Source organism: Macaca fascicularis, chromosome X (assembly GCF_037993035.2).
Source record: "Macaca fascicularis isolate 582-1 chromosome X, T2T-MFA8v1.1".
NCBI lineage: Eukaryota > Metazoa > Chordata > Mammalia > Primates > Cercopithecidae > Macaca > Macaca fascicularis.
The window spans coordinates 317,442-335,071 of NC_088395.1; the positions used below are offsets into that span (position 1 = coordinate 317,442).

The 17,630-nt window shown below is 59.8% G+C and overlaps 2 protein-coding genes across 27 annotated transcripts in view; one reads left to right on the plus strand and one right to left on the minus strand.

The window, feature by feature from the left end:
- The window catches only part of LOC141406868 (PI-PLC X domain-containing protein 1-like), a 42,506-nt gene extending 26,438 nt beyond the window's left edge, over positions 1-16,068 (plus strand). For 15 of the 20 annotated variants that reach the window (XM_074029521.1, XM_074029523.1, XM_074029511.1 and 12 more), the window contains 2 exons: positions 347-4,686; positions 15,223-16,068. In XM_074029521.1, the coding sequence (XP_073885622.1) occupies positions 347-585 (239 nt within the window). In that variant the 3' untranslated portion in view covers positions 586-4,686; positions 15,223-16,068. Of the gene's footprint in view, positions 1-346; positions 4,687-12,518; positions 13,235-15,222 lie in introns of those variants that run through there. The other 5 variants (XM_074029527.1, XM_074029526.1, XM_074029515.1 and 2 more) reach the window with 4 other exon arrangements.
- On the minus strand, positions 4,016-17,586 carry LOC141409414 (putative GTP-binding protein 6). Of its 7 annotated transcripts, none has more exons than XR_012429979.1 (11): positions 17,198-17,586; positions 15,980-16,027; positions 15,446-15,583; positions 13,018-13,088; positions 12,694-12,824; positions 11,989-12,252; positions 10,378-10,536; positions 8,732-8,940; positions 6,277-6,425; positions 5,901-6,053; positions 4,016-4,646 (listed from the first exon to the last, which is right to left on the minus strand). XR_012429979.1 is itself a non-coding variant. In XM_074029502.1 (11 exons), the coding sequence occupies exons 1-11, from the start codon at positions 17,544-17,546 to the stop codon at positions 4,523-4,525; spliced, it is 1,599 nt and encodes a 532-aa protein (XP_073885603.1). In that variant the 5' UTR covers positions 17,547-17,586; the 3' UTR covers positions 4,016-4,522. The 7 variants fall into 7 exon arrangements, 6 of the variants coding, with proteins under 6 accessions (XP_073885603.1, XP_073885604.1, XP_073885606.1 ...); XM_074029502.1 differs by having other exon boundaries at positions 11,989-12,056; XM_074029503.1 differs by lacking the exon at positions 15,980-16,027 and having other exon boundaries at positions 11,989-12,056.
- Between the last annotated feature and the right edge of the window lie 44 nt (positions 17,587-17,630).

Sequence of the window (17,630 nt, forward strand, 5' to 3'; positions counted from 1 at the left end):
CCTGCCTCAGCCTCCCGAGTAGCTGGGATGACAGGCACCTGCCAACACGCCTGGCTAATTCTGTATTTTTAGTAGAGATAAGGTTTCTCCATGTTGGTCAGGCTGGTCTCAAACTCCTGACCTCAGGTGATCTGCCCGCCTCTGCCTCCTAAAGCGCTGGGATGACAGGCGTGAGCCACCATGCCCGGCCCCACCCACCACCGAAGTTCCCCTGATTTCCTTGTTGGATGTGATGCTTTCCAACTCGAATTCCTGAGATCTGAACGTCCAACCATGTGACTAGGGGGATCAACGGGCAGGTGAGGCACCTGACGGTGTAAACCCGTCCCCCACCGCCCTGTTGCAGGAGGGTTGTTCGTGGCCGGCACCAACCTCACGGAGAACCTGCAGTACGTCCTGGCGCACCCGTCTGAGTCCCTGGAGAAGATGACGCTGCCCAACCTTCCCCGGCTGAGCGCGTGGGTCCGAGAGCAGCACCCGGGGCCGGGCTCACGGTGCACCAACGTCATCGCGGGCGACTTCATCGGAGCGGACAGCTTTGTCGGGGACGTCATCGCTCTCAACCAGAAGCTGCTTTGGTGCTGACGTGGGGGTTCAGGACGCGGGGGCTGAAGTTTCACCCCCTACTTCCAAGTACCGTGACTTTGTTGGGGCCAAATATTGGGGATCATAGGACCGATAATATGTTTTCTTTTTCTTTCTTTTTTTTTTTAAAATCGAGATGGGGTGGTCGGGCGCGGTGGCTCACGCCTGATCCCAGCACTTTGGGAGGCCGAGGCGGGCGGTTCACAGGTTCAAAAGTTCAAGACCAGCCTGGCCAACATGATGAAACCCCGTCTCTACTAAAAATACAAAAATTAACCGGACATAGTGGCAGGTGCCTGTAATCCCAGCTACTCGGGAGGCTGAGGCAGGAGAATCGCTTGAACCCGGGAGGCGGAGGTTGCAGTGAGCGGACATCCTGCCATTGCACCCCAGCCTGGGTCACAGAGTGAGACTTATTTCAAAAAAAAAAGAAAGAAAATAGAGATGGGCTCTCGCTCTGTTGGCCCGGTTGCTCTGGGACTCCTGGCCTCAAGTGATCCTCCCACCTCAGCCTCCCAAAGTGCTGGGAGGACAGGCAGGAACCACCACGGCAGCCCGAAATATGTTTTTTTTTATTTCTGTATTCTCCTTGCTGTGGCGTCTGGGCCCCTTACAGACCCAGGGAAACACTGACCTCTCACAGCTCACTAATTACGAACAGGACAACAACCCACTTAGGGGCCAGCCTGCCTTGTGCAAGCCAGGCAGCCCCTCGGCTGCTCTCACACCAAAGCCTAGTATATGTATGTGTGTATATGTGTGTGTGCGCATATATGTGTGTGTATATAGTGTATGTGTGTATGTGTGTGTGTATATATAGTGTGTCTATATATGTGTGTATATGTGTGCACATGTGTATATACATATATACGTGTGTATATATATATGTGTGTATATATGGTGTGTGTGTATATATGTGTGTATATACATATATGTGTGTATATATGTGTGTGTGTATATATATATTTTTTTGAGACAGAGTTTCGCTCTTGTTGCCCAGGCTGGAGCGCAGTGGCACCACCTTGGTTCACTGCAACCTCTGCCTCCTAGGTTCAAACGATTCTCCTGCCTCAGCCTCCCGAGTAGCTGGGATTGTAGGCACACGCCACCACGCCCGGCTAATTTTTGTATTTTTAGTAGAGACAGGGTTTCACCACGTTGGCCAGGCTGGTCTCGAACTCCTGACCTCAGGTGATCCGCCCACCTCAGCCTCCCAAAGTGCTGGGATGACAGGCAGGAACCACCATGCCCGGTCGCCAATATTTCTTTAGTTTTTAGGGACAGGGTCTTGCTCTGTCACCCAGGCTGGAGTGCAGTGACGCAGTCATAGGTCACTCAGCCTCAACCTCCAGGGCTCAAGTGATCCACCTCAGCCTCCCGAGTAGCTGGGACTCCAGGGGCACACCCCCACACCCGGCTAACTTTTGTATTTTTGGTAGAGATGGGATTTCTCCATGTTTCAGAGTCTGGTCTCAAATTCCCAAGAGTTTCGCTCTTGTTGCCCAGGCTGGAGTGCAGTGGTGCGATCCTGGCTCACTGCAACCTCCACCTCCCGGGTTCCAGGAATTCTCCTGCCTCAGCCTCCTGAGTAGCTGGGATTACACGCGTGCACCATCACGCCCGGCTAATTGTTTTGTATTTTCAGTAGAGACAGGGTTTCACCGTGTTGGCCAGGCTGGTCTTGAACTCCTGACCTCAAGTGATCTGCCCACCTCGGCCTCACAGAATTGCTGGGATGATGGACGAGAGCCACCACGCCCGGCCTATATGTCATTTTCTATGTCACTCGTTGGAGCTGCTGGTTCAAGTTCTCAGCCACGGTGGACACCAGCCACCACTTTTCTTCCCCTTTCCCGAGGAGGTCTCCCGTTTATTTCATGGTGTAACAGCAGACGTCAGAATTTCTCAGGATGGTCCTCAAGAGGGTTATCCAGTCCATGCTGGAATAGGTTCTCTTTGGGACCTAATGACTCATTTTCCAAAAACCTGCTTCTGCTTTTGGTACCCAGTTGCCACCCGGGAAATGGGGAAATGAAGGTGCCCCAGATCCAGAAACACGCAGTCCTGGGGAGCACCCAACGGCTACGTCAGCCCCACGACTCTGCTGGATCAGGGCTCGGGAAGGGCCTGCGGAGACGCCAAAGTTGCAGGGAACCTCTCTGACTTCCACTGGCCCCGAATCCCCATCGGGAAACCCTGGGGTCTGTCGGGAGCGTTCCACACCACCCCCGAATTCATACAGATCGTTTCAGTCAACGAAGACAAAGTCAAGTTTGTGTATGACTTTGGTCACCACCAGTGCAGCCAACACAGCTTTGGTGGCTTTCAGGATGGCAGGCGGGAGGCGTCTTTAGAAAATGTTCATTCAGGCCGGGCGCGGTGGCTCATGCCTGTCATCCCAGCACTGTGGGAGGCCGAGGTGGGCGGATCACAAGGTCAGGAGTTCGAGACCAGCCCGGCCAACAGGGTGAAACCCCGTCTCTACTAAAACACAAAAATTAGCCAGGTGTGGTGGCAGGTGTCTGTAGTTCACAGCTACTCAGGAGGCTGAGGCAGGAGAATCACTGGAACCTGGGAGGCAAAGGTTGCGATGAGCTGAGATCGCGCCACTGCGCTCCAGCCTGGGTGACAGTCCGAGACTCCAAGTCAAAACAAAAAAAAAAAGGAAAAGTTAATTCATAGGGCACGTTTTTCAGGTCAGAGGTTTTAAAAAATCAAGTTGTGAGGCTGAGTATGGTGGCCGGGCGCGGTGGCTCACGCCTGTCATCCCAGTACTTTGGGAGGCCGAGGCAGGCGAATCACAAGGTCAGGAGTTCAAGACCAGCCTGGCCAACATGGTGAAATCCTGTCTCTACTAAAAACACAAAAAACTAGCTAGGTATGGTGACGCGCACCTGTAATCCCAGCTACTCAGGAGGCTGAGGCAGGAGAATCATTGGAACTCAGGAGGCGGAGGTTGCAGTGAGCCGAGATCGCACCACTGCACTTCAGCCTGGGCGACAGTCCAAGACTCTGTCTCCAAAAAAAAAAAAATGTTAATTCAGGCCGGGCGCGGTGGTTCACGCCTGAATTCCAGCACTTTGGGAGGCCGAGGCGGGCGGATCACAAGGTCAAGAGTTCGAGACCAGCCTGGCCAACATGGTGAAACCCCATCTCTACTAAAAATACAAAAATTAGCCGGGCGTGGTGGCGGGCACCTGTAATCCCAGCTCCTCGGGAGGCTGAGGCAGGAGAATCGCTTGAACCCGGGAGGCGGAGGTTGCAGAGACCTCAGATCACACCACTGCACTCCAGCCTGGGTGACAGAGCGAGGCGTTTTGTTTTCCTGTTGGAGACGGCAAATGTACATGTAACGGCTGGACAGCCTGGTCACATGCAGGTGAAATTCTCCCTGCATCTGTTAGCGGATGGTCTGTGACACACGTCCTGGTCTGGTTTGAAGTTTCTTCTTGAATAAAACTGTTTTCTTTCCCTTCTACTTTTGTGGAACAGTTCTCTGTGCTGTCGGGAAACTTGATTTTTAGTCATTGCCCCGACGCCACCATGGGACATGAGACCGTGTGTGAACACAGACGGGCGGAGGGGCCATTCGGTGCCCACCAAGGGCCACGGCTCACGACAGGTGCAGGAGGAACTGGAAACGCTGCTGACAGAAGTCAGAACACAGGTTTAATGTCCTGCTACGGAAACATTCCGAGGGGAGCCAGTTCACGGCAGGCACCGAGGGCCCGCTGGAATCGTGTGGAGTGGACGCTCGGGCGAGACCCCCTTTGGGGCGCCGTGGCCGTGACACCAGCCTGCGCGTTCATCCCAGCAAATGGCCGGGAACGAGGCGGGCCCAGAGCCAGCGAGGGGGCACCCGGCTGTACCCGACACCCGGCTGCACCCGACACACAGCAGCAACGCCACAGCTCCCCAGCCCTCCGCGGGGGTCCGTTCATCCTGGAAAGAGCTTCCGGAATTTGCCGTAGGCCGAGTCGCTGATGATGACCGTCACATCGGCCGCCCCGTCCTCAGGGATCACGTCCACGTCCTGAACCGTGGCCTCCTTATACAGCCAGCTGGGGACAGACGCGGGTTGTACGGAAGCAAGCAGAACCCGTAAGTATTTGCTTAGTTTCACAGTAAATAATGATGCTAAAAAGAGCTTAGCCCAAACTATTCATTCATCAGACTGTTCTGTTTCCCTTCGTTTTTTTTTGTGAGACAGAGTCTCGCTCTGTCGCCCAGGCTGGAGGGCAGTGGCCGGATCTCGGCTCACTGCAACCTCCACCTCCCGGGTTCACGCCATTCTCCTGCCTCAGCCTCCCGAGTAGCTGGGACTACAGGCGCCCGCCACCTCGCCTGGCTAGTTTTTTGTATTTTTAGTAGAGACGGGGTTTCACCGTGTTAGCCAGGATGGTCTCGATCTCCTGACCTCGTGATCCACCCGCCTCGGCCTCCCAAAGTGCTGGGATTACAGGCTTGAGCCACCGTGCTCGTTTTTTTTTTTAAGATGGGGTCTTGCTCTGTAGTCCAGGCTGGAGTGCAGTGGTGCGGTCATGGCTCACTGCAGCCTCAACCTCCTGGGCTCAAGCCATCCTCCCACCTCAGCCTCCCAAGTAGGTGGGACGACCGGTGTGCGCCTCCATCAGCTGCTTTGTTTTTTTGAGACAGAGTCTCCGTCTGTCACCCAGGCTGCAGGGCAGTGATGCAATCTCAGCTCACTGCAACCTCGGCCTTCTGGGTTCCAGCAACTCTCCTGCCTCGGCCTCCTGAGCAGCTGGGACGAAAGGCGCCCGCCACCAGGTCTGGCTAAGTTTTGTATTTTTAGTGGAGACGGGGTTTCACCTAGTGGGCCAGGCCGGTTCCTCGAACTCCTGACCTCGGGTGATCGGCCTGCGTCAGCGTCAGCCTCCCGAAGTGTTGGGATTTTACAGGCGTGAGTCACCGCGCCTGGCGTAACTGTTTATTCTCTGTAGAGATGGGATCTCACTGTGCTGCCCAGGCTGGCCTCAAACTCCTCAGCTCCAGCAATCCTCCTGCCTTGGCCTCCCAAAGTCTTGAGGTTACAGGCCTGTGGCACTGCATCCAATTCGAGCTCCCTTGCTTATCGGTAGGGAGACCTACATCCCTCGACTGTCAGCACAGGTTAGGCACCTGTCGTATGCAGTCAGCAACATCCATTTGATGCAAACCCATTCATCGCGTCTGGACATCCTAAAGCTCTCGGGGGATCCCACAGCTCTTTTCGTACCCACCAAAAGCCCACCTCAGAGGCAGAGACGGGCACATCCACAGCACCAGCCCGTCTCCTGCCCCGGCAGGCCGCTCACCTGAGCTGGGCCCCCGCGAGCCTCACGCGGAGAGTGAGGATCTGTCTCCCGGTCGCCTTCAAAACGGCCGCATCGAGCTCAGCCTTCAGCTCCTGGAGCCCGTGGCCCAGCAGGGCAGACACGGGTACGGCGTTCGGTTCCGTGGGGCGGTACCTGCCGGGGTCGGGGTGCCACAGGCCCCGCTCAGCCTCAGGGCGGCCGGACGAAATCAGGGTCCTGCCCAGGAGTCCGCTGCCCACGGGGTACAGCCTGGGGCCAACTCCCTGTGTCTCGGCTGCCACCGCTGCGGTTCACAGGAGGAGACGGGGCATCTCCCCACCCGGCCCCAGTGCATGCAGGGGAAGGAGACGCCTGCGGGCACCAGGGCCGCACTCACCCGGGCACGAGGTCCACCTTGTTGTGAACCTCCACCATGGAGTCCAGGAGCGGGGCGGGCAGCTGCAGGCTGTGCAGTGTGGACAGAACGCTGCGTTTCTGGAGCTCCACCTCGGGGTGGCTCACGTCCCGCACGTGCACGATGAGATCCTGCGGGCCGGGCCGCGCGGTCAGAGCTGCGAAGCTCCTGGTGTCCGACCCCAAGCTTGCGGACCGGCCCGGGAGAGGGGCTGGCACGAGCTCCCCACGACAGGCTGGGAGTGGGAGGTACCCCTATGTGCAGGCCGCTCGGACACCCCAGGACCGGCCTTCCACGCCACAGTCAGCAGCTCTGCACCCCCAGACCCACGCACGAGGGGGTGCCGTGTACGACGACACCACCACCCGCCCACGCGGTGGGTCTTCAAAGCTTTGGGCAGCTTCATCCCCCTGTCAGATCTTTTGTCTTTAAAGGATGCTTTTTCTCGCATTTAAAACCTCTTACGGGCCGGGTGCGGTGGCTCAAGCCTGTCATCCCAGCACTTTGGGAGGCCGAGACGGGCGGATCACGAGGTCAGGAGATCGAGACCATCCTGGCTAACATGGTGAAACCCCGTCTCTACTAAAAAATACAAAAAACTAGCCGGGCGAGGTGGTGGGCGCCTGTAGTCCCAGCTACTCGGGAGGCTGAGGCCGGAGAATGGCGTGAACCCGGGAGGCGGAGCTTGCAGTGAGCTGAGATCCGGCCACTGCACTCCAGCCTGGGCGACAGAGCGAGACTCCGTCTCAAAAAAAAAAAAAATAAATAAATAAAATAAATAAATAAAACCTCTTACGGGCACAGGTTCCTGATACAAACTATGAAAAACGCAGGGAAAAAAACAACCGTGTCTACTTCTACCACGTATGCGGCCGGGGTATCCACGTCTCCTTTCTGTTTGTTTAGATGCACTTAATACAAATAATGTTTTTCCTGCAACCCCAGCACTTTGGGAGGTGGCTTGAGGCAAGGAGTTGGAGACCGGCCTGGGCAAGAGCGCGAGACGGTTTCTACACGAAGTACAAACGTGAGCCGGGCCTGGTTGTGGGCGCCTGTGGTCTCAGCTAGTCGGGAGGCTGAGGTGGGAGGATCGCTGGAGCTCAGGGGGTCGAGGCTTCCTGTTTGTACACGGGCTCACGGCGGCAAAAACACGGCCCTGAGTGTGGGTGAGGCTGGGGCCACCGCTCAGCCTCTGCCCCGGGGCATGGCAGGCTTCGGGGACACTCGGTCTGAGCCCCAGGAGGCACGTGTTGTTCTGGCCCCGAGTTCTGTGGGTATCCGAGCGCCGGGTCCCTGGCTGTGTGTTTCCGAACGCCCAGCCCTTCGCTGTGTGGGTGTCCGAGCGCCCAGCCCTTCGCTGTGTGGGTGTCCGAGCGCCCAGCCCTTCGCTGTGTGGGTGTCTGAGCGCCCGGCCCTTCGCTGTGTGGGTGTCCGAGTGCCCGGCCCTTGGGCCGAGTGGGTGTCCGAGTGCCCGGCCCTTGGGCCGAGTGGGTGTCCGAGCACCTGGCCCCTGGGCTGAGTGGGTGCCCGAGAGTCCAGCTCCTAGACTGAGTGGGTGTCCGAGCGCCTGGCCTGTGGCTGTGTGTGTGTCCAAGCGCCTGGCCCCTAGCTGACTGGGTGTCCGAGCGCCTGGCCTGTAGCTGTGTGTGTGTCCAAGTGCCCCGCCCCTGGGCCGAGTGGGTGTCCGAGCTCCCAGCCCCTGGCTGACTGGGTGTCCGAGCGCCCAGCCCTTCACTGTGTGGGTGTCCAAGCGCCCGGCCCCTGGGCTGAGTGGGTGTCCGAGCGCCCGGCCTGTAGCTGTGTGGGTGTCCGAGCGCCCGGCCCCTGGCTGACTGGGTATCTGAGCGCCCGGCCCCTGGGCCGAGTGGGTGTCCGAGCGCCCAGCCCCTGGCTAACTGGGTGTCCGAGCGCCTGGCCTGTAGCTGTGTGTGTATCCAAGTGCCCCGCCCCTGGGCTGAGTGGGTGTCCGAGCGCCCGGCCTGTAGCTGTGTGGGTGTCCGAGCGCCCGGCCCCTGGCTGACTGGGTATCTGAGCGCCCGGCCCCTGGGCCGAGTGGGTGTCCGAGCGCCCAGCCCCTGGCTAACTGGGTGTCCGAGCGCCTGGCCTGTAGCTGTGTGTGTATCCAAGTGCCCCGCCCCTGGGCTGAGTGGGTGTCCGAGCGCCCGGCCTGTAGCTGTGTGGGTGTCCGAGCGCCTGGCCCCTGGGCTGAGTGGGTGTCCGAGCGCCCGGCCTGTAGCTGTGTGGGTGTCCGAGCGCCTGGCCCCTGGCTGACTGGGTATCTGAGCGCCCGGCCCCTGGGCCGAGTGGTGTCCGAGCGCCCAGCCCCTGGCTGACTGGGTGTCCGAGCGCCCAGCCCTTCACTGTGTGGGTGTCTGAGCGCCTGGCCCCTGGCTAACTGGGTGTCCGAGCGCCCGGCCCCTGGCGTTCCCGCACTCACCGAGTGAGCCACGTCTTCCAGGGTGGCGGAGAAGGACTCGATGAGGCCGTGCGGCAGCTGGGAGAGGAAGCCGATGGAGTCCACGTACAGGACGGTCATGCGTGAGGGCAGCGCGCCCGCGTGGGCCGTGACGTCCAGCGTGGCAAACAGCTGGTCCCGCGGCCGGATGGCGGCATCGCCCGTCAGCGCCTTGATCAGCGTGGTCTTCCCTAGGAGGGCGTGGAGGTCAGGGAGCTGCAGAGACCCTCGTGTCCCAGCTCCCGGCGCGGCACCCGGGCCCTCCGAATGGAGACCACGGCACCCTCCTGGGTGGCCGCACGCCGGGCTACACGGTCCCCGAGCCCCTCGGGCACCCCCGGGCCGGACACGACGCGTGGGACGAAGCCGCCGTCGCCGCTCTCGGGCCGACGCAGCAGGGCCGCGGTGTGGACACAGGGCAGCTGGTGGTGCAGACGGTGTGTGTGTGAAGGCGTGGATGGGCGTGGGGTCGTCTGGGTAGATCTGGCAATGGCGTAGATGGTGGGATGGTAGAGACGGGGTGGTGCTGCTGTGGCTGGGAGGACAGTGTAGACGGAAGGGGATGCTGTGGTGTAGACGGGTAGACTGTGTAGACGGGGTGGTGGTATAGATGGGGCAGGGGTGATGGTGTAGACAGGAGGATGATGTAGACAGGGGAGGTGATGGTGTAGACAGGAGGATGGTATAGACGGGGCAGTGGTGACTGTGTAGACAGGAGGACGGTGGAGACGAAGGGAACGCTGTGGTGTAGACGGGTGGACTGTGTAGACAGGTGGTGGTATAGATGAGGCAGTGGTGATGGTGTAGACAGAAGGACGGTGTAGACGGAGGGAAGCCTGTGGTGTAGACGGGGTGGTAATGCTCTGCATAGTGGGACGGGATAGACGAAGGGGACGCTGTGGTGTAGACGGGTAGACTGTGTAGACGGGGTGGTGGTATAGACGGGGCAGTGGTGACTGTGTAGACAGGAGGACGGTGTAGACGAAGGGAACGCTGTGGTGTAGACGGGTGGACTGTGTAGATGGGTGGTGGTATAGATGAGGTAGTGGTGATGGTGTAGACAGCAGGACGGTGTAGACGGAGGGAAGCTTGTGGTGTAGACAGGTGGACTGTGTAGACGGTGGTGGTATAGATGGGGCAGTGGTGACTGTGTAGACAGGAGGACGGTGTAGACGGAGGGAAGCCTGTGGTGTAGACGGGGTGGTAATGCTCTGGATAGTGGGACGGGATAGACGAAGGGGACGCTGTGGTGTAGACGGGTAGACTGTGTAGACGGGGTGGTGGTATAGATGGGGCAGGGGTGATGGTGTAGACAGGAGGACGGTGTAGACGAAGGGGACGCTGTGGTGTAGACAGATGGACTGTGTAGACGGTGGTGGTATAGATGGGGCAGTGCTGATGGTGTAGACAGGAGGACGGTGTAGACGGAGGGAAGCCTGTGGTGTAGACGGGGCGGTAATGCTCTGGATAGGAGGACGGGGTAGATGGCGTCCTCACCACAGCCCCGGTGAACCCCTCCAGAGAGACCACGGGGCGCCCCTCTCCTGGGCAAGTTCTCACGGCCGCTGGTGCACCCCACGCGGACACCGGGGCACCCTCCCTGGGCGCGTCCTCCCTGGGGTGCTCACCGCAGTTGGTGTACCCCACCACGGAGACCACGGGGAACTCCCGCCTCGTCCGCTGCTGCCGGAGGAGCTGCCTCTTCTTACGAAGCCTGTCCAGGGCCTTCCGGATCTTGGCCTCCTTCTCTCTCAGGAGACGCTGCTGCACCTGCATGAAGGACTCTCCTAAAAGCAGCCAAGACGGGGAGGCGTGAGCCACGCAAGAGCGGGGGGTGCCGCCGAGGGTCCGCGAGGGCCCGGGGCCTGCTCCTGCTCCGGCATCTGGGGGCCCGGCCGCCTTCCCCAGCAGCGGCCCGACGCTGCCCCGTTCCGTGAGAAAGGGCCGTGCTCGGCGGAACGGGATCTCGCCTCCGGGCGCATCCACCCTGTGAGGCCCACGAGGGCTTCCCGTGACTCGGGGAGAAAGGCAAGGCCTGAGCACTACGGAGGCCTCCGACCGGGGCCCGGCCCGGGACGTCACTGGGAGTGGGGCTCAGGGACGCCCCTTCACATCCGAAGTCCCAGAACCTGGGGATGGGACCTGATATCGAAATATGCTCTTTGTAGGATCTCAAGAGGCCATCCTAGGTTAGGGTGGGCCCTAAGGCAATGACCTGTGTCCTAAGAGGCAGAGACCGGAGTGATGCGGCCACAAGCCCAGGGACGCCGGGAGCCCCCAGGAGCTGGGAGAGGCAGAAGGAGCCTCCCCTAGACCCTCCGGAGGGAACTGGATACAACTGTAGTGGACGAAACTGTGGCCGTCCTGAAAGCTCTGTCCACATCCTAATTCCCGGTGAATGGGACCTTATTTGGAAATAGGGTGTTTGTCCTAAGAGAAGGATCCAGAGATGAGATGATCCTGGATTACGGCGGGCCCTGAATGCAATGACAGGTGTCCTTCTAAGAGACAGAAGAGGAGACACAGACACAGAGGAGAAGGCCACGTGGAGACGGAGGCAGAGACTGGAGTGATGCGGCCACAAGCCCAGGGACGCCTGGAGCCCCCAGCAGCTGGGAGAGGCAGGAAGGAGCCTCCCCTGGAGCCTCCGGAGGAAACTGGATACAACTGTAGTGCATGGAACTGTGGTTCTCCTAAAAGCTCTGTCCACATCCTAATTCCCAGAACCGGTGAACGGGACCTTATTCGGAAATAGGGTGTTTGTCCTAAGTGAAGGATCTAGAAATGAGATGATCCTGGATTAGGATGGGCCATAAATGCAATGACGGGTGTCCTAAGAGACAGAAGAGGAGACACAGACACAGAGGAGGAGGCCACGTGGAGACGGAGGCAGAGACTGGAGTGATGCGGCCACAAGCCCAGGGACACCTGGAGCCCCCGGGAGCTGGGAGAGGCAGGAAGGAGGCTCTGGAGGGAGCGCGGCCCTGTCCTCACCCTGATCTCAGACTTCTGGTCTCCAGGATGGGAGACTATAGGTTTCTGCTGTTTAAATCCCCGGTTTGTGACTCCCTATTTGGGCAAAACCTCAAAGAACCACCATCATCTCCTATCTCCTCACATGCCACCAGGAGACGAGCCCCCAGCCGGCCCCCACCCTGTCGGCATCTTCCAGGGCTGAGGGTGGCTGCCGCGGACGGACGACTGCATTCCCGGGACGCCCTGGGACGCGGCCGAGTTACCTGACCCCATGATGTAGCGTGAGCCGGCTCCCCGGTGCAGGTGGGCGACGTCCCGTTTCAGGTTCGACCTGGCGTGGGAACGAGACTGCCTCGCTCTCTGCGGACGCCGTCTCCCTCCCAGCAGAGGTCGAGGCGAAGATGAAGGGGGCACTGAGCTGGGGCCTCCGGGCGGAAGGGAGGGGCTGGTGCTGGGGCCCCCGCTCTGCGTGTAGCTCAGACACTGTGACTGACGTGTGTCCCAGACCGAGGGGACCTCGCCGGGAGCTGGGGTGGGCGGTCGGGGAAAACCAGCCCATCAGGCCCCGGACAGAGTGACCCCACGGCACTTTTTTTTTTGAGACGGAGTCTCGCTCTGTTGCCCAGTCTGGAGGGCAGGGGCGCAATCTGGGCTCACTGCAAGCCCCGCCTCCCGGGTTCATGCCATTCTCCTGCCTCAGCCTCCTGAGTAGCTGGGACTACAGGCGCCCGCCACCTCGCCCGGCTAGTTTTTTGTATTTTTAGTAGAGACGGGATTTCACCGTGTTAGCCAGGATGGTCTCGATCTCCTGACCTCGTGATCCGCCCGCCTCGGCCTCCCAAAGTGCTGGGATTACAGGCTTGAGCCACCGCACCCGGCCCCCCACGATGCTTTTCTTCCTCACGTACCCCCAGAACGACCTACAGGTGAGCACAGAACGGAGGGGCCCGGGTACCCCGTCACGATACCTGTGCAGCGGGATCTCCGCCAGGGCCACCTGAAGCCGGGCTTCCTTCGTGCGGGCGTTGCACCGGAAAATGTGCAGGACGACTGTGAAGCGGTCAAACACCTCCACGCCCCAGGCGGCTTCCAGTTCTTTCTACAAAAGGAGAGAGCGACTGAGGAGCCACAGGGGAAGGCCAGGCGCTGGTGGCCAACCGCAGAGGAAGGAGGACGTCTGTGTCATTAACTCCACCGTGTCCCCATCTGTCCCCCGCCCGGCGGGACACTGTGGCGTCCACTCCTCCATCACGGGGAATACGGAACGAACAGCCAGCCACGTTCTGTGGTACCTTCGTCGGGGCTGCCATCCTCTCCACGTTCAGGAAGACGGACGTGATGTCCGGAGACCCTCGGATCTTTTCTAACAGAAAGAGGGGGTCCCGTCAGAGGCTGGCCGTCCAGGTCCCTGGACTGCGGGATGAGCCCGCGATGCCCTCTGGAGTGCCCAGGTCACAGGCGTCCCCAGGAGCACGGGACCCAGGATCCAGGAAGTCGGTGTGGGAGAGGGTGTGTCTCTAGGGCTGTGTGTCTCACACACATACACAAGCAGACGGTGAAGACATCCGGGCAGGGACACACACACAGTAAACACATCCCAACAGGGACACAGACACACACAGTAAACACATCCCAACAGGGACACAGACACACACAGTAAACACATCCCAACAGGGACACAGACACACACAGTAAACACATCCCAACAGGGACACAGACACACACAGTAAACACATCCCAACAGGGACACAGACACACACAGTAAACACATCCCAACAGGGACACAGACACACACAGTAAACACATCCCAACAGGGACACAGACACACACAGTAAACACATCCCAACAGGGACACAGACACACACAGTAAACACATCCCAACAGGGACACAGACACACACAGTAAACACATCCCAACAGGGACACAAACACACACACACACACACAGAGACACACACAGTAAACACATCCCAACAGGGACACAGACACACACAGTAAACACATCCCAACAGGGACACAGACACACACAGTAAACACATCCCAACAGGGACACAGACACACACAGTAAACACATCCCAACAGGGACACAGACACACACAGTAAACACATCCCAACAGGGACACAGACACACACAGTAAACACATCCCAACAGGGACACAGACACACACAGTAAACACATCCCAACAGGGACACAGACACACACAGTAAACACATCCCAACAGGGACACAGACACACACAGTAAACACATCCCAACAGGGACACAGACACACACAGTAAACACATCCCAACAGGGACACAGACACACACAGTAAACACATCCCAACAGGGACACAGACACACACAGTAAACACATCCCAACAGGGACACAGACACACACAGACACACTGTAAACACATCCCAACAGGGACACAGACACACACAGTAAACACATCCCATCAGGGACACAGACACACACAGTAAACACATCCCAACAGGGACACAAACACACACACACACACACAGAGACACACACAGTAAACACATCCCAACAGGGACACACACACAGTAAACACATCCCAACAGGGACACAGACACACACAGTAAACACATCCCATCAGGGACACAGACACACACAGTAAACACATCCCAACAGTGACACAAACACACACACACACACACAGAGACACACACAGTAAACACATCCCAACAGGGACACAGACACACACAGTAAACACATCCCAACAGGGACACAGACACACACAGTAAACACATCCCAACAGGGACACACACGCACACACACACACAGTAAACACACACACACACACACACACACATAGAGACACACACAGTAAACACATCCCAACAGGGACACACACACACACAGAGACACACACAGTAAACACATCCAGACGGACAGACACACACACACGGTGAGCACATTCTGACAAGGACACACAGACACACATGCACAGTGGACACAGCCGGTGGAACACACAGACACAGACACACACCCACAGTGTGACACATCCCGACAGGGACACACGCAGACACACATGCACAGTGGACACATCGCAGTGTGGACAGACACACAGATGGTGAACACATTCTGGTGCAACACACACAGACGTGGTGAACACATCCCGGCCGGGATGACATGCATCCGAGTCAGGCAGGGAAGCCGACCCCCATCTGGGCAAGTGACCCAGGGAAACCGACCCCCACCTGGGCAAGTGACCCAGGGAAGCCGACCCCCGACCTGGGCAAGTGACCCAGGGAACCGGACCCCCGACCTGGGCAAGTGAGTAGCATCTTCCCTACTCTGTACTATAAGCCGGACGGTCAAAAACCTGGGAAGCGCAAGGATCCCGTGCAGGACCCCGGCCTTACAGACTGCACGGGGAGCCACCCAGCAGGAGGATTTGGCTGTCGGGACTGCAGGAGCAGGTGGGGATACAGCCGGTCCACTGCCCACCCTGTTTGTTGGACTCTATAAACCGCCCCGACCTAACCTTTAGCAGTTTAACTCTCTCCAGGGCCGGCTGTGAGTCTCGACACAGGTGCGGCCTCGGCGTCCTCCGACTCCTACTGGTGTGTGCTCCCGGCTCACCCGGGCAGCCCAAGAGGCCGTTTCCCCCCTGGCCCAGCGAGACCCCCGTCCTTCAGTGCGTCTGGCTCGAATGTTCTCGGCAGCAGCGGACAGGAAAGGAGGTTTGGGGAAGGAGCAGGTGTGGACGGACCCACCTGTCAGGTGTTGGAAGTTTCCTTTGCCGAAGACGAGCTTCCTGTCCGGTGATTTGGTGGATACGACCATTGTCTGCACCACGGACCAGCCGTCCAGCGTGTGCACCAGCGCTGTGGCCTCCGCCACCTGCCACTCGGCTGCGGGGACACAAGGGCCAGCGTGAGAGATGCTTCCCTTTGGGGTAGGCCCGGGGCCCCCGTCCACACCTGCCCAGGGAGGCCTCCCCCTGTCCTTCAGACAATGTCCCCTGAGAACGCACCCCCAGCCGGCGTTTGTCCCCAGATACGACTCCGTGCCCCGTAGGTCCTCTAAGCAGGAATCTGACGGGGGAGGGACGCCGGAGCCACAGCGGGACACGAGGGCGACCCTGCCTTACGTGGAATTTGGGCTCCAGGAGGGCGCAGCAGGGAACCGGGGAGCTGGGGGTGCTCAGGGATTACTGAAGAACCGTGGGCAGGTTTTGGGAGGAGAGAGGCAAGAGGTCTGCGCAATGTTGTGAGCAGTTTGGGGCTTCCGCTGTTCCAAGAACTGACCATTTTGGAAAACACCCGTAGAGGAAAACCATTCAACGACTACAGGGGCTTCCAAGGGGAAAAAAATCAACGTTTTTGAGACTCTGGCACATGCAGCGACGTATTCATTTGCATTTCCTCCTAGGGGAGTGGAGTGGGGTGGGGGGACTGGACACAGATTGGTCCGCTGGACACCCTCCCTCCCCTGACCCCAAACACGCCGTGCCTACCTCTAACCCAGGGGCAAGAGAAACGGGTCCCATCAGTGAGAACCAGCCCAGCCCAGCCCAGCCCATGGGCTCCGCCCCACGGGCTCGACCTCACCCCATCAAACCCCATGGGCTCCATCCCACGGGCTCGACCCCACCCCATCCCGCCCCACGAGCTCCTCCCCATAAGCTCCGCCCCCTCACTTTTACCCCATAGCCCCTCCCCCTGAAGCCCCGCCCATGCACCTCCACCTATGACAGCCTCCCCTCTTCCCCATAAGTCCCGCCCTTTCACCATAGGCTCCTCCCCCGAACCCCGCCCAGGCACCTCCACCTACGAGATCGTCCCCTCAGAGCCCTGCCCCGGCATCACCATCCAGGAGCTCCTCCCTTAAGAGCCCCGCCCCTCAATGCCACGCCCTTGCGTCTCCACCTATCAGATCCTCTCCTTAGATCTTCGCCCCCTGAAGCCCCGCCCCTAGGTCCCCACCTCAGATCTTCCCCTCAGAGCCTCGTCCTGCGTCTCCTCCTGTGATTCTCCCGAGCCCCGCCCCCGAATCTCCGCCTATGAAATCCTCCCTGCAGGGCCACGCCCCTGCCTCCACCTATGAGATTGTCCCCACAGAACCCCGCCCCTGAATCTCCATCTAGGAGATCGTCCCCTCAGAGCCCCGCCCCTCAACGCCACGCCCTTGCATCTCCACCCATCAGATCCTCTCCTTAGAGCCTCGCCCCCTGAAGCCCCGCCCCTAAGTCGCCAGCTGAGCTCTTTCCCTCAGAGCCTCGTCCTGCGTCTCCACCTATGAATCTCCCGGGCCCCGCCCTCGAATCGCCATTTGATTCTCCCGAGCCCCGCCCCCGAATCTCCACCTATGAAATCCTCCCTGCAGAGCCACGCCCCCGCACCTCCACCTATGAGATTCTCCCCGGAGCCCCGCCCCTGAATCTCCACCAATGAGACTCTCCCCTCAGAGCCCCGCCCCCAGATCTGCAGCTCCCGTTTCTGTCCTGGAAGCCCCGCCGCGGTCACCTCGCGTCATCTGCGGCTTTCCCGGGCCCCACTTGACGTCAGGGTGAACCAGACACACGCGCTGGGTCCCCGCCGGCAGCAGAGGCTCTCCCTGCAGCAGCTCCTCCTCCGCGTTCTCGTCCGCATCTTCCGGCTCCTCCTCGTCGTCTTCCGCGCGGCTTCGGCCGCCGTCCGCCCGCAGACCCGGCCCTCCGCCCCATGGCCCCTCCAGATTCCCGGGGCCCCTGCGGCCGACAGCGGCGAGCGCGCGCGCGGGGCAGGACGGCGCGGCTGCCCTCGGAGCCGGGAGGCCGCGGCCCACGCGGGAGAGCCGCAGTCCCCGGCGTACGGCGGCCCGCAGGGCCCACATGGCGCGTCGGGCAGCTGAGCGGTGGGGCGGGGCTGCCCACAGGCCGATCTCGTCACGTGCTCGTGATTGGCGTGCGGCCGGGGC